The 14514-nt window shown below is 38.2% G+C and overlaps 1 protein-coding gene across 38 annotated transcripts in view; it reads left to right on the top strand.

Annotated features, from left to right (window-relative positions):
* SYTL2 (synaptotagmin like 2) overlaps window positions 1-8834 on the top strand; it is a 124512-nt gene extending 115678 nt beyond the window's left edge. For all 38 annotated transcript variants that reach the window (XM_055283113.2, XM_063641467.1, XM_063641468.1 and 35 more), the window contains 4 exons: window positions 2512-2590; window positions 5026-5125; window positions 6712-6917; window positions 7761-8834. In XM_055283113.2, the coding sequence (XP_055139088.1) occupies window positions 2512-2590; window positions 5026-5125; window positions 6712-6917; window positions 7761-7906 (531 nt within the window). In that variant the 3' untranslated portion in view covers window positions 7907-8834. The remainder of the gene's footprint in view (window positions 1-2511; window positions 2591-5025; window positions 5126-6711; window positions 6918-7760) is intronic.
* Window positions 8835-14514: the final 5680 nt, after the last annotated feature.

Genomic DNA, 14514 nt, shown 5'->3' with positions numbered 1-14514 from the left:
TTTTTTCTTATATTTCAGTCCATTTTTTGCTAACCTTTTTACAATTCAACAATTATATCTGCCATGTCTATTCTGTTGTTAAAACCATCTACAATTTAAGTCAATCTATAATATAAAACTTATATTTTCAAAAGTATATTTTATTTTGACTATTTTGATTCCATTTCTCTCCAAAAATTCTCTGTCTTAACATTGTCTTTAAAAATATAGCATGCAAAGTTATTTAATGTATGTACTTGAAAATTCCAGTATCTTAAATATTTGTGAGTCCTGCTTATCTATTTTTTAAAATCTTAGTTTGGACACTTAGTTCTTTGTCTTGGTATGCCTGTTCATTTTTTGATCATATGTGGGGGATTGCATATGAGAACGTTCTAGGAATAATTTGGGAGGATTTACTTTTGCTTCTGACACAGCAGGCATAGACCACCTTCATGTAATCTGGGAATGAACTGACTTTGAAGCACAAGCCCAGTTTTCATGTGATCTGGTCTAGTTTTTGTTTGCTCATATTCCTAGGCTAAGGCCCTTCAGAGGTTCCAACTGAAAGCCATGGGAAATAGTTCTCAAAATCAGCATGCATCTGATTCACCTGAAGGACTTATTAAATCACAGATTCTGGGGCTGGGTATGGTGGCTCTCACCTGTAATCCCAGCACTTTGGGAGGTTGAGGTGTGGATTGCTTGAGTCCGGCAGTTGGATGGAGACCAGCCTGAGGAACGTGGCAAAACCCTGCCTTTGCAAAGAAATTAACCAGGCATGGTGGCATGCATCTTTAGTCCCAGCTACTCAAGAGGCTGAAATGGGAGAATCACTTGAACCCGGGAGGTGGTGGTTGCAGTGAACTGAGATCATGCCATTGCACTCCAGCCTAGGCAACAAAGCAAGACCCTGTCTCAAAAAAAAAAAAAAAAAAAAAAATCCGCTAGATTCTGAACCCTATTCCCAAGGTTTATGGGCCCAAGACTACACATTTTTAACAGGTTCCGTGTCAATGCTGCTGGGCTAGAAACCATACTTTGAAAACCACTGGTCTAGAGTGTTTTTCCAGTGCCATTCCTTCTTGGCAGGCCATGAACTCCAAGTTTTGTCTCCCCAGCCTCATGAAACTGCTAAAAGTCCTGCTCACCTTTTCAGTCTCTTTCTGTTAGGCTTTTTATGTGCTCAGTTTGGCACTATTTAAATGTCGCAAAGTGAAAAGCAGAGAAGAATGTCAGACTCTAAGATCTCATTCATTTGAGTCCTGTCTGTGTTAATAATTCCTTAGCACTTTCAAATTGATTTTTAAAATCCCGCCTTGTAAATTGTTCTTAGTTTAGGGGTTGATGTGATCCAAGCTAGTTCATCGTAGTAGGAAGTGATAAATATAACTAATACAAACGATAACTTAGTGTCTACGCAACAGTGGAACTGTTTTAGTTCCACTAAAGAAATGGTTCTCAAATGTTATATCAAAATCACTTGAAGCACTTATTTCTATCCCCACCCAAGACCTGAACTCCTCAGAAGATATCAAAAGCATCTCATTTTTAACTGGCTACCATTACGTTTCTGATACATACCCAAGTTTTGAAAATAAAGCTCTAAAGAGCCAGAATTTGAAAGTAAAACTATCTTATACAGGTTTCTTATACAGGTTTAGCATCCCTAATCCAAAAATTTCAAGTCCATAATGCTCCAAAATCTGAAACTTTTTGAATGCCGATATGATGCCACAAGTGGAAAATTCCACACCTGCTTCATGCGATGGGTTGCATAAAGTTATTAAAAATGTTATATAAAACTACCTTCAGGCTATGTGTAGAAGATGTATATGAAACATAAATGAATTTTGTGTTTAGACTTGGCTCCCATCCCTAAGATATCTCATTATGTATATGCAGATATTACAAATTTCAAAAAACAAATCCGAAATCTGAAACATTTCTGATCCCAAGCATTTCAGATAAGGAATATTCAACGTGTACTTGAAAATAACAGATAGAAGTTTAAAAAATTATTGTTCAGTCTTTGTTATACTTACAGAATTCTATGCATTTGGCCTAAAATAATCAGATTAGTGTAGCTTTGAAAATGTAAGACACGGCCTTTTCCCGCTTACTTTCACACACTATCTCATACTCCTTCAAATAAAGGGAATACAACTAAATTGTTTTATATGCTGGCTTAATAGCTAATAAAATATTTGTGTTTTGATCAAAATTAAAGCATTCTAAGAAACCTCTGCCATCTCCAAGAAAGCCATTCTGGTTTCTTCACCATCTTTGAGACTAAAGGCCTTGAAATATTTTCTGGGTATCCTGCAAGATTTTTCAAGATAGACAGCCTAGTTTACCCAGGTATTAAGGCAACAGTCTAGTTGTGATGCGGAGAGAAATTTTAATCCAGAGCACTCATAAGTAACACATGGTCCCAGAAATGGGACAGATAATGGTTCTGCAATGGGACCTATACCAACAAACAGGATGAAAAGTCTGTCTCCCACCTGCTGACATTTCTTCACTTTTCAGACAGCACCAGTTGCCCTTGAAGCAGAAAACAGAGGTGAAATGAAACTAGCTCTCCAGTATGTCCCAGAACCAGTCCCTGGTATGTAATGATTTTCTGTTCAGATTTATGTCGTTTCCTTATCCCTCCCTTCTCACAGTATTTATTAATGCGTTTTCAAAGGCGAGGCCCTAAACAAACGTATCAAGTTAGTAACGTATAGACCAAATGAGTCTATTCATAGTTGTAAATAAGAAAATTCTTTTTTTGTTATTGTGGAAAAAAAAACATAAAATCTACCTTCTTCACCATTTTTAAGTGTACAGCTCAGTGGTGCTAACTATATTCACATTGTTGGGAAACAGATCTCCAGAACCTTTTCACTTGCAAATCTGAAACTCTTTATCTGTTAACCAACAATTTCCTTTTCCCCTACTACCAGCTTATGGTAATCATGATTTTACTTTCTGTTTCTATGAGAAAGTTCTCATTTTTTTTTTTTTTTAGTTTATAGTCATTAGGTTTCACCTCACTCTCCAAAAAGTTTGTATCTGCACAATTTGAATGGCCTGTATTCAGAATTTGTGTATTCCTGTGTTTGGAATTTGGACTTATTGATAGTGCTATAAGAATAGAACTTGAGTGTTCTTTTTCACAGGTGGCAATTAAGAGGACTCCAGAGAACTTAAAGCTCATTCACCCTCCACTCTCAGGGTCTCATTAAGAGATAGAGCTTTTCCCTCAAGATTATCAATTGCCTCCTTGTCAGGTCTTCAGCCCAGTTAAGGAGCAAGAGACTAGCAGGAAATGAATGCCAGCCAGCTCCTTGCACCATTTCCCAAGCAAGTTCCCCAAGTTAGTCTCTTTAAGAATCTGTATGAATGTTATGGCTGAAATCCAGGGTTGTAAACTCAAATGCTTTCAGTAACCAGGCAGCGAAGCTAGTGAGATAGAAGAAATAATTGATGATGAGGATAGTGACTGAACTAAAGAAAAGCATTCTGATGTAGTTTATACCGCCCCCCACGCCCCAAAAAAGAAAGAATTAGAGGGCAAGCAAAGCATATTTTCAGGCCAGATTGCTGTCAGACTACCACCTTTGAACTTCTGGATTTTCCTAAAAGGTAGATTCTTTTGCATATAATTTGTATCCTATCATTTAAAGTCAACATTCATAGAAACCCCATTTCCCTTTTTCCTTCTATCACTTGATAGTAGAGGGCAGGGGTATTGTGTGTTGTGATGGGTGCCACCATGTCTGAATTTTTGTCCATGTAGTTTTTCTTCCTTGAAATGGCTTCCTCTTCTCCTCAACCTACCAAAGTCTTAGATGAAGCCCCATCTCCTCCATAAAGCTTTGCCTAACTATATTAGATCTCACTGATCATATCATCTTCTAGAACATTACAGTAATAACTTGGAGTTTCACTATATATTACATTTTTATCATTTTTTTTTAATTATTCTCTCCAACATAACTATAAACATTTCCCAAGGGCATAGCTTATTTCATGTATTCTCTGTATATCTAATGATGTTCCTAGCATAGCACAGAGATGAGCATATGATAGATGCTCACTAAGTACTGTTTGGTTGACTGATTGAGCTAACCCATTCAGAAAAATCTGGTGGCATTCCTCTGTTCGTATGAACCCAGCCTAGACAACAGTTTCAGACTAAGCCAACTTCTTAGTAATTATCTGCCCATAATATTAACTATTATGTATGTGCATACAATATCCCTATAAAATGTTTAACCACTCTTGACTGGGTGTGGTGGCTCACGCCTGTAATCCCAACACTTTAGGAGGCTGAGGCAGGTGGATCCCTTGAACTTGGGAGTTCAGGACAAGCCTGGGCAACATGATGAAATTCTGTCTCTACAAAAATTTAAAAATTAGCTAAGTGTGGTGGCACATGCCTGTAGTCGCAGCTACTCCAAGAGGGCTGAGGTAGGAAGATCTCTTGAGCCCAGGAGGTTGAGGCTGCAGTGAGCCATGATTGTGCCACTGAACTCCAACCTGGGTGACGGAGTGAGACTCTGTCTCAAAAAAAAAATATATATATATATATAACTACTCTTAAAAATGACTATACCTTAGCCAATACCTGTTTTGGTTACTTAATACCCAAATATGTTTTAAGTGTCTTCCACTAGCACCAATTGATATTGGTATTAATGTTTGAAAGGTATATGCATTTCATTGAGATGTTTTGAATATAACTGTAAATGGATGATTCACATTCCTGATGTTTGATTTTGTTGAACCAAGCAAAACCCCAAATGAATGATGTACTAATGATGTAATACTCTGTACTTAAAGTCAATATGAATTCTTTTTATAGAGCTATCAATTTTAGGAAAACCAGATTATGAAAGACTTAGTTAAGACTGTATAGATATAATCAGTTCAGATGATACCATCAAGTACTAGCTAGTATCTCCGTGCCAGAACATTTTTAGGCTGACATCTTTGGATGCAGTATTGCCAAGGGAGAACTGGCAGTGAAAATTTTCTCTTCTTTTTCTATTATAGGTAAAAAGCTACCTACAACTGGAGAAGTGCACATCTGGGTGAAGGAATGCCTTGATCTACCACTGCTAAGGGGAAGTCATCTAAATTCTTTTGTTAAATGGTAATAGTATTGATGACTCTGTCTGCATCAGTTCTGTAGCCTGGCCTTTGCTGGTTAGTTTCAGTTCTCTATATCTGTAATGCTGACTCATCATTCATAATTTAAATGAATTTACTTGGGATAATGGAGACATGAACTGGAGGAATCTATATCATGAACTCTCAAGGCTTCATTTAGCTTTAAAATCATAAAGTAAGAGGTCAAATGAAACTAGAGACCTCATACTCAATATGTAATGTCTTCTAGGGAAAACATCTGTTGGTGAGGGCAATAATCAGTTCAAAAGAGTTTATTAAATTTCTAATGGTAACATGTCACACCCCTTGACTCCTTTATGGAGCAGGGAGAATTCCGTCTTTCCTTTGTCTCACCTGTTTTGTGGCCTATTTGCAAAGGGTCATTGTATGAGACTGCAGATATTTGGAAAATGATTTGCTAATCAACCCTTACTAAGAGCTTGAGACAATTTGGGTTTTTAAATGGCAAACTCTTCTCTCTGTTATACATATAAAGTGGCTGGCATCTAGTAAATAATAACCAAACAGATATTAGTATGTTCTCCTAGTTTCTCTAATTTTATTTGTATATAGCCTACCAGAAGACCAACTGTAGCTTTTTGAATATATGTGACATATATCTGGTAGGGCGAGGTGTCTCATGCCTATAATTCCAGGACTTTGGGAGGCCAAGGCAGACGGATCACTGGAGCCCAGGAGTTCAAGACCAGTCTGGTCAACATAGCAAAACCCCTTCTCTATTAAATAAATATATATATATGTGACATATATCTAAGTAGCATAGATGATATTATGATTTTCCCTACACATACTTTTTATAGATGTCAGCTGGTAAGATTTTTTGGTTCAAGTCAGCCCCATTCTAAGACCAAGTCAGTCAGTCACATTCTGAGACCATTCACAGACCTTCTTGCCATGTATTGCCACTTGTATTGTCTTATATTGCCACTTATAAGAGGCATGGTAGGTTAAAGTTCATTTTAATTGTTATCATAAGTGAAATTAAGTGATTGTAAAAAAAAAAATTACATAATTTATTTCTGAAGTCAAATCTAGCAATTTGGAGAGGTTTCTCTTCTTTTTCTATTCTGTATAACACAAAAGTCTTAGGCTATCACAGCTAATCAGGATAGCCTGTGCTTGCAAATTTTAAAGGAATCCTCAAATGATTACTAGCATATTAAGCACTTACTTAATGCAGGCATAGAGCTAAGTGTTTTGCATATGTTATTTAATTCTAATTTTAGCCTTATGAAATGAGCATCACCATTCCCAATTTATAGATGAAGAAGCAAGTGTCCGTGAGGTTGAGTAACTTTCCCTAAAATGCATACCCAGGAGGTAGCAGAGTCAGGATTCAAACCAAGTATGGCTGACTCTAGGTCCAGAGTCTTTTCAGCATGATGTGTCCCTACCCCCTACCCCACTGTCTGCCAAACCACCACCACCACTATCTCTCCACATCTTTTCCTCCATTGTCAATCTTTAATAGCTGTGTTCTTATGTATCGAAAGCATGAATGTTCACTATCTTACTAAAATGCTCCCACAACCATGCCTCTTTTTGTAGTACCATCCTTCCAGATACAAGTAGGAAAAGTCGCCAGAAGACAAGAGCTGTAGGAAAAACAACCAACCCTATCTTCAACCACACTATGGTGTATGATGGGTTCAGGCCTGAAGATCTGATGGAAGCCTGTGTAGAGCTTACTGTCTGGGACCATTACAAATTAACCAACCAGTTTTTGGGAGGTCTTCGGATTGGCTTTGGAACAGGTACTGTTTGCTACATTTTTAATTCTCCATGAGCCAAATTTTTCTAGAGATACTAGAGGTTTGTTTGTTGCTTTGCTTCTTCCCAGTGAAAACTGAGATATCCTGAAAACAGGTATCTGTTAAGTATAGTGAAATAAAGGAGGAAAGAAATGTCAGGTTGTGTGCCAAGGGCTCCAGATATGAGGATTAACAGGGTGAAGTGTCTCTCCATATAGAGCTTAAGTTATCGTGGCAGTGGCAGGGACAGAAAAGCCTTCATCATTAGTCTGCCCTGCAAAAACATTTATGGTCCTTCAAGGCGAAATATATGCTTTAAGTAATAACAATAACATTTATGGAGCACCAGTCACTGTATTAAATGCTTCATTTACATTATTTCATTGAATCCTCACAAGTCTATGAGGTAATTGCTAATGTTACCCCCAAAGGAACTGATAGTCCAAGAAAGTAAGTAACACAGCTACAAAGTGGCAGAGCCAAGATTCAAAATTGAGTATGTTAGACACTAAAGCCTTAGTCACACTAACCTAGAGATTATCTAGTGTCATCTCCAACCCAGTGCAGGAGTCCTCCCAACTCCCTTATTCCCTGATGAATTTTCATCTGGCCTTTACATTAACTTGAAGAAAAATCATTGCTCTGGGAATTATGGTAATGATTACAAAAATGGAGTCACTCAGACAGTTGAACAGTTCTTCCTTATATTGAGTCTCACATCTGCCCTCCCAGTGAAGAAAGCTCCTCCTAGCTTCCACTGGTGGTTATAATTAGGGAATGACTTTCCGTCTTTCCCCCACCCACAATGAGCTGTTTCTTTCTAAATGCAAAGCTTCCTTTTTTCAGGTAAAAGTTATGGGACTGAAGTGGACTGGATGGACTCTACTTCAGAGGAAGTTGCTCTCTGGGAGAAGATGGTAAACTCCCCCAATACTTGGATTGAAGCAACACTGCCTCTCAGAATGCTTTTGATTGCCAAGATTTCCAAATGACCCCAAATTCCACTGGCTCCTCCACTGAAACTACTAAGCTGGTGGAATCTGATCTTGAAAATCTGAGTAGGTGGACAAATATCCTCACTTTCTATCTATTGCAACTAAGGAATACTACACAGCATGTAAAAGTCAATCTGCATGTGCTTCTTTGATTACAAGGCCCAAGGGATTTAAATAATAACAAAATGTGTAATTTGTGACTCCAACATTAAAGAAGATATTTGAACAAGCTAGGAAAATTGAATTTCTGCTGCTGCTTCAAAGAAAAAGCTGCCCCAGGGCATTAAACATGGGGTATTGTTAACAAGCAAAATGTTCTTGTTTGCCATCATGTGTTTCACACCACAATTCTGTGCCACAGTTAAGAGGCTCTGGTACCCTTGCAGGATCTTTGTAGGTTGTGGGGAAAAAGTAGCAGAAAGATACTCAAAGTGGAGTGGGGAATGGAGACAGAACATCAGTGATGATAAAAAAAAACAATGGACCTTAAGAAACGATTTACTCTGTAATCTCTAATAAAATGTGGAATTCCATATTAGGGCAATGAGACTGAATTTACTGGTGTTTTTCTGCCTTGAGAAAACAGGCAGTTAAAACAAGCCTCAAATGTATTTTAGTGCCACCCACTGGCTGTAGGTAAAATTCAGTTGTTGGCTTGTTTTAACTTAATTCTAAAATAGGTCTCAAGCCTGTATTTTTATGAGTTTATTTTTTTAAAACCCTGCATATATATGATTGTTTTTCTTATAACTTTACTATATGAAAGCAGCATAAGAGTAGTCACAAACATGTTTTGCAACAAAGTTTTAATTAGAATGTAAGTTGTTCAGTTATATTGTACTTCTTATGTATGTAAAATTTTCATAAAGTATTTTGTAAAAACCCTTAGAATAAATTATCATTTGATTTAAATTGTATTAGAAAATTAGCCTGACTTCTCATTTTAAATAAAATATTTTAGGAATTCTAAACATCTAAATTTCCTAACAAGGCTAATGAACTTCTTCTGGGCTAATATTTCTACAGTCTTCACTGCAATTCTGGGCATCATCTCCCCTAAGTGGGCAACTTTGGCTATGTTATTAAGAGTAGGATTTTTATTTTTATTTATTTTGTTTTAAAGGACATAGCAGATCTCAAGGATTTTTTTTTAAAGTAGTTAAAATGCTTTGGGGATGATTTTAGTATATGAAGCACATTACTCTCCCTTAGGACCCAACCAGCTTAATTTTCTCAAAACAAGCACTGATTTAATGTAGGTTCAAGAAAGCCTGAGTGACAGGCGAACATGGGATCTTACAACAAGCATCTCATAAATGTCACTGAAAACAACTAGAATGCTTGCCTGTTTTCCCAAACAGGTACTAGAACGTTCTACCCACTTGTCAATAAGAGCGACTAACCTAGGTCAATGCCCTTTCCATTGTCTCCTCAGGTGTTTTTTTTGTTTGTTTGTTTGTTTTGTTTTTTTTGAGATGGAGTCTCGCTTGGTCACCCAGGCCGGAGTGCAATGGTGTGATCTCGGCTCACTGCAACCTCCGCTTCCTGGGTTCAAGCAATTCTCCTGCCTCAGCCTCCTGAGTAGCTGGGATTGCAGGTGCCCACCACGGTGCCCGGCCAATTTTTGTATTTTTAGTAGAGGTGGGGTTTTACCATGTTGGCCAGGCTGGTCTCGAGAATTTCTGACCTTGTGATCTGCCCGCCTCGGCCTCCCAACCCAGGTTTTTTATTAGAGTGCTTAGTCTAGCTCTATTTATCGTTCCTGCTCTGACCTTAGGGAAGGGCAAAATGAGCTAATTAGAGTCACACTTCCTAGAGCACAGTGGCAGAAACACAAACCCTGTTCTGGCTTGTGCCACATCATAGTACAAGCTACTTTCTCAGCCTTTCTTTCAGTTGCCTGTAAAACCAGCATCCAACCAGCTCTGGAGCACTAATGAGATTGGCTCCTTTATCTCCCCATCTAGGACCAGGACTGCCTGCCTCGTCCTATCCCCCGATCCGTCATCTTCAAAACACCAAAGTGGAAAATAGAACCCCCCACCTTCCTTGCATCTATCCACAGCACTTCTGACTGCCTCAAGAAGTCCAAGGAGAGGTTTCACATGAAAAAAAGTATAAATCATAAATTTAATCTTACCTGGTTCAAAAGGAAGGCTATGTGTGAGCTTCATGCTTTATAAAATGTAAGCATGGCTGGGTGTGGTGGCTCATGCTTGTAATTCCAACACTTTGGGAGGCTGACGCAAGAGCGTTGATTGAGGCCAGGAGTTCAAGACCAGCCTGGGCAACATAGCTAGGTCCCATCTCTAGAAAAACTAAAAAAATTAGCTGGGCATGGTGGTGTGTGCCTGTAGTCCTAGCTACTTGGGAGGCTGAAGTGGGAGAATTGCTTGAGCCTAGGAGTTTGAGGCTGCAGTGAGTTTTGATTGTGCCACTGCACTCCAGCCTGGGAGACAGAAGGAGATCCTGTCTCTTTAAAAAAGTGTAGGCAACTTGAATTCTTTAGTGAACTCAGGTTGACATGCTTTTGAGCCAGTGTAACTTTTAGGCAAAGAGCCTGCTTAAACTTCAAAGTACATTTTTTTAAGCTAGAGGCATTTCTTGAACTGCATATTTTAGGGCTTTTTTTTTTTCAGAAGCCCAACTGGTAATAAGCCAAAAAGGAGGATTTATTGGAAATATACTGGGTTAGCTCACAGAATAAAGAAGTACTGTGGGAACCTAGGTTATTTTGGGGACTTGCAGGCTGGAACCAGAAACTCAGATGCGATCTCTCTTCTTCAGGGAGTGAGAAATAGCACCTCAGCCAGGTTCAACATCACAACCTCTCAGCTAAAGCACTTCTCTTTCCTAGGTTCAGCTTGAGAGACCTATGGTGGAAACTGGCCAGGTCTGTGTCATATGCCCACCTATCAGACCATTCACTGTGGATGGTGTAATATGATTCACCTAGCCTGGGTAATGTGCCACCCTGTGGCCAAAGGAAAATGATTCATTATTAGAAGAATGGGATGTTATATAGACACTGGCGAAATCAAGAGCTAGGTATACATGCAATTTGTTTCTACCTCAAGTGAAAATATTTCAAAATACCATTATTTTTAAAATGAAGTAAAATTTCTAAGGGTCAATGCTGAGTCTTTTCATAGAGGCCTAAATTCTTCCATTTACTATGACTGCTCTAGCTTCTAAGTAGGTGGTGAGGATTCTGGGAACTCCTTGGACTTCTCATGTGGTCTAGCAGTCCACCCAAAGCATGGTTACTGTTAAGCTAGGCTAGCTTCTTTCAGAGATGCCTACCACCCTTCCCCTCAGCTGTATTTTCCAGGGAACTTGCTTAGACATCTTTGCAGATCCCTGGCATCCATACTCACTATACAAGTAAAAAACCCCAAATATTTCTTTCCACTGTACTTTCATTCCCATTCTGCTTTGGGATTGGTCTCTCATCTACTCTCATCTTCACTCTCTCCCAGGCTTATTCACTAGTTTGTTTTATAAAAAAAAATGTCCCCACATACTTGATTCAATCACAGACTATTCCCTCTATTTCTTTGGCTGGCTTTTTCCAAAAGAACTGGTTCTCCTTCAGCCTTACAAAAAGAAAACTCACTCTCACACCCAGTACCTCAATCAGGATGTGGGATCAGATTTCAGATCATTGCTCCTCTCTCTTCCTGTAAATGTTTCTAAGGATGTGTGCCGTCCAGTTGTATCAGGAAGGGAGTACAGTGTAATGGTTAAGTGACCTCCAGAAACAGGTAGCTTGGATTTGAATCTCAGTTAAACCACTTAGTAGCTGTGTGACCTTGGACAAGTTATCTAACTTCTTTGTATCTCATCTGTGAAAAAAAAAAAAGGGGGGGGGCATTGTGCCTACTCCATAGGTGAAAATAAGTGAATCAATATAGTGCTCACTTTTGACAGATAGCATTCTGTAAGTGTTTGCTCTTATGATTATCCCTTCCACTCATTCTTGTCCTCTACCATCCTTCTCAACTCATTCATTGACGACCCTGGCACCTGGCTCCACAGCATATGAATGTTCATCAGACACCCTGGCTTCTTAGTTCCTTGACCTCCTCGATTTGAATGTCCTTAACCTCCTCGATTTGAATGTCCTTAACCTCTATTCCTTTTCAGCCACACAAATCCATGAACTTCCTTGTAACTGGGAAGTTCTACCTTTGAATGTAAACATCCCACTCTGACCAAAATCTCCTATGCTTTCAGCTTTCAGTTCATTATTCTGTAACATTATTTTTAAAAGTCATTGTGGACTCCATCCCTCAAACCCCTATCAGTCACCTCCCACTATCACTTGTCTATCCAGTCAACCCCTCTCTTGCCAGTAGCCTCAAAATTTTTGCTTTCTTTTCTTTCCACTGAATACCCACCCACCAGCACTATTACAGATCCCATCCCCACATAAATTCAGTGGAACTACCCTGTCCTTGGTGCAAACTGTGGCTGGAGAAAATCACACATCCACCCTTTCTACAATAGAAATGAGAAATAGATGGAGAAATAAAGACTCCTTGTGGCTTTGCAACTGCAGTTTTGGTTCTTGAGGTCCCACCTAGTTCCTGCCTCTCCTGCTTTGACTCTATGAGCTCCCTCTGTGCACTTTCTGTGAGCCAATATATTTCCATTTGCTTAGCTAAATTGAATTGGGTTTCTATTAAAACAATCTTGACTAATATGCCCCTTCCATCCAAGACTGGTTTTGTATCCCTTCTTTGTGCCTTCAGTAACACCCAGTGTTTACCACTGTATCTTTGAAAAGAGTGATGTCTAATTTATCTACGATTACTTTAGTAGTGTTCACACTGAATTGTTATCCGTTTATCCATGTCTATCACTAAACTGAAATCATCCTGAGAGTTGGGACTTCAATCTTGGATATAATAGTTTCTCAGTCTATGTGAGATGAATGAATGAATGATCAAATGGACAAATGAAGTATGATCTAAGATCATGGGCTTTGGTATCAAAAAGATCTAGATTTGAATTCTGGCTCTGTCACTTATTCTCTGGGTAGCATGAGATAATTTGCTTAACCTCTCTGAACCTCGGTTTCTTTGTTACCTGTAATCTATAAAATGTGGATAATAATGCCTACCCTTCAAGAATATCATCAGAATTAAGTGAGAGATGTACAAATAAATGCCCACTACCTAGAAGAGCTCTGTAAATGGTAGCTTTAAAAAGGAGGGAGGCATGGAAAGACTTAAAGATAAGTGGAGAGGACTCATTGGTCACCACAAGGGAGAGCACTGGTCACCTTGGATCTCTGGGAAGGGAATATACGGGATACTTTTAGGAGGGGAGCTAGAAAAAAAATGATTGAGCAAAGAAGACAACCACGGCAGAGAGGAACCAAAGTGATTACTAAACTAAGTTATTTGAGGACAGTGATCATATCTATTTTACTAATATATTCTTAGCACCTAGCATTGCAAGCAATCTTGCAAATGTTTATTGAATAAATGAATGAATATTGATTAGGATCTTATCAGATTCTTGGTCTTGATAAGTAATCTATAGATGTATGTTATTTTAAATAATGTAAATATAAGTTTAATAGAAATGTGTATTAAAATATATTTGCAAAAAAGAAAGATAAGCTTTTTTAAATGTGGAAAATTTAGCTGAACATGGTGGTACACACCTGTAGTCCTTGCTGCTTGGGAGGCTGAGGCAGGAAGACTGCTTGAGCCCAGGAATTCAAGACTGCAGTGAGCTATGATGACGCTATTGCACTCCAGCTTGGGCAACAGAGACCCTGACTGGTAAAAAAACAAATGTATATGTATCTTTTTTGAGTATTTTTCTGCATTCTTTTCCTCCTCTCAGGAAATATATTTTGTGAATTCACTTTATGATATCAGACAACCATATAATCAACAAATAAAATTTTCAATGTTTGTAAGACCCTTTTATTTAAGAGGACCATTCTAATTTTCTACTCATTTGCCTTGGAAATAACTAGATGAGCTCCATTTAAGCATATGCAGCTTGAAATTTCAGGAAAAGGACAGAAGAGAAATGTGGAAAAATTACAAATAAGTTTAATTCACATTTTTAAAGTCTTTGGAATTCACTTTCACAAAACTTCAATATCCTACTGTTTATGTAGTTGTTAAAATTTCAGCTAAAGAAATTTCCCCAGTCCTCAGTCTTGGTTTCCATATATAGACAAGAAATTCAGGATTTGAAACATGAGACCTTGATCTTTGACAGTGAGGGAAAAACCTGAAGCTCTTCTTTCAGATTCGTTTCACTCTCAGTGAAATCTGAAGCATTTAAAAATTCATCTCATATCTATAATGACACCCAGGGTTTTTCCTTATCATCATGACTTGAGAGATAGTAAGTCTGACCACCAGAAACTGTGACCACAGGAATAGTCAACTCTTTTCCCTACCCTTAATTTTCACAGGATTGAAATCATCTGAATTTTAAGTTTTGTATTTTGCCTTTTTCAGTTGTATTTCTAACATAAGACTTTCCATGCTATTAAAAATTACCTATAAATGTAAAAAGTTTTAGTGGCTGCACAATATTTTTTGTATGAATATATCATAATTTTTGTAACCATT

Source organism: Symphalangus syndactylus, chromosome 6, assembly GCF_028878055.3.
Source record: "Symphalangus syndactylus isolate Jambi chromosome 6, NHGRI_mSymSyn1-v2.1_pri, whole genome shotgun sequence".
In the NCBI taxonomy this organism is placed as follows: domain Eukaryota; kingdom Metazoa; phylum Chordata; class Mammalia; order Primates; family Hylobatidae; genus Symphalangus; species Symphalangus syndactylus.
This window is presented reverse-complemented; position numbering and strand designations above follow the sequence as displayed.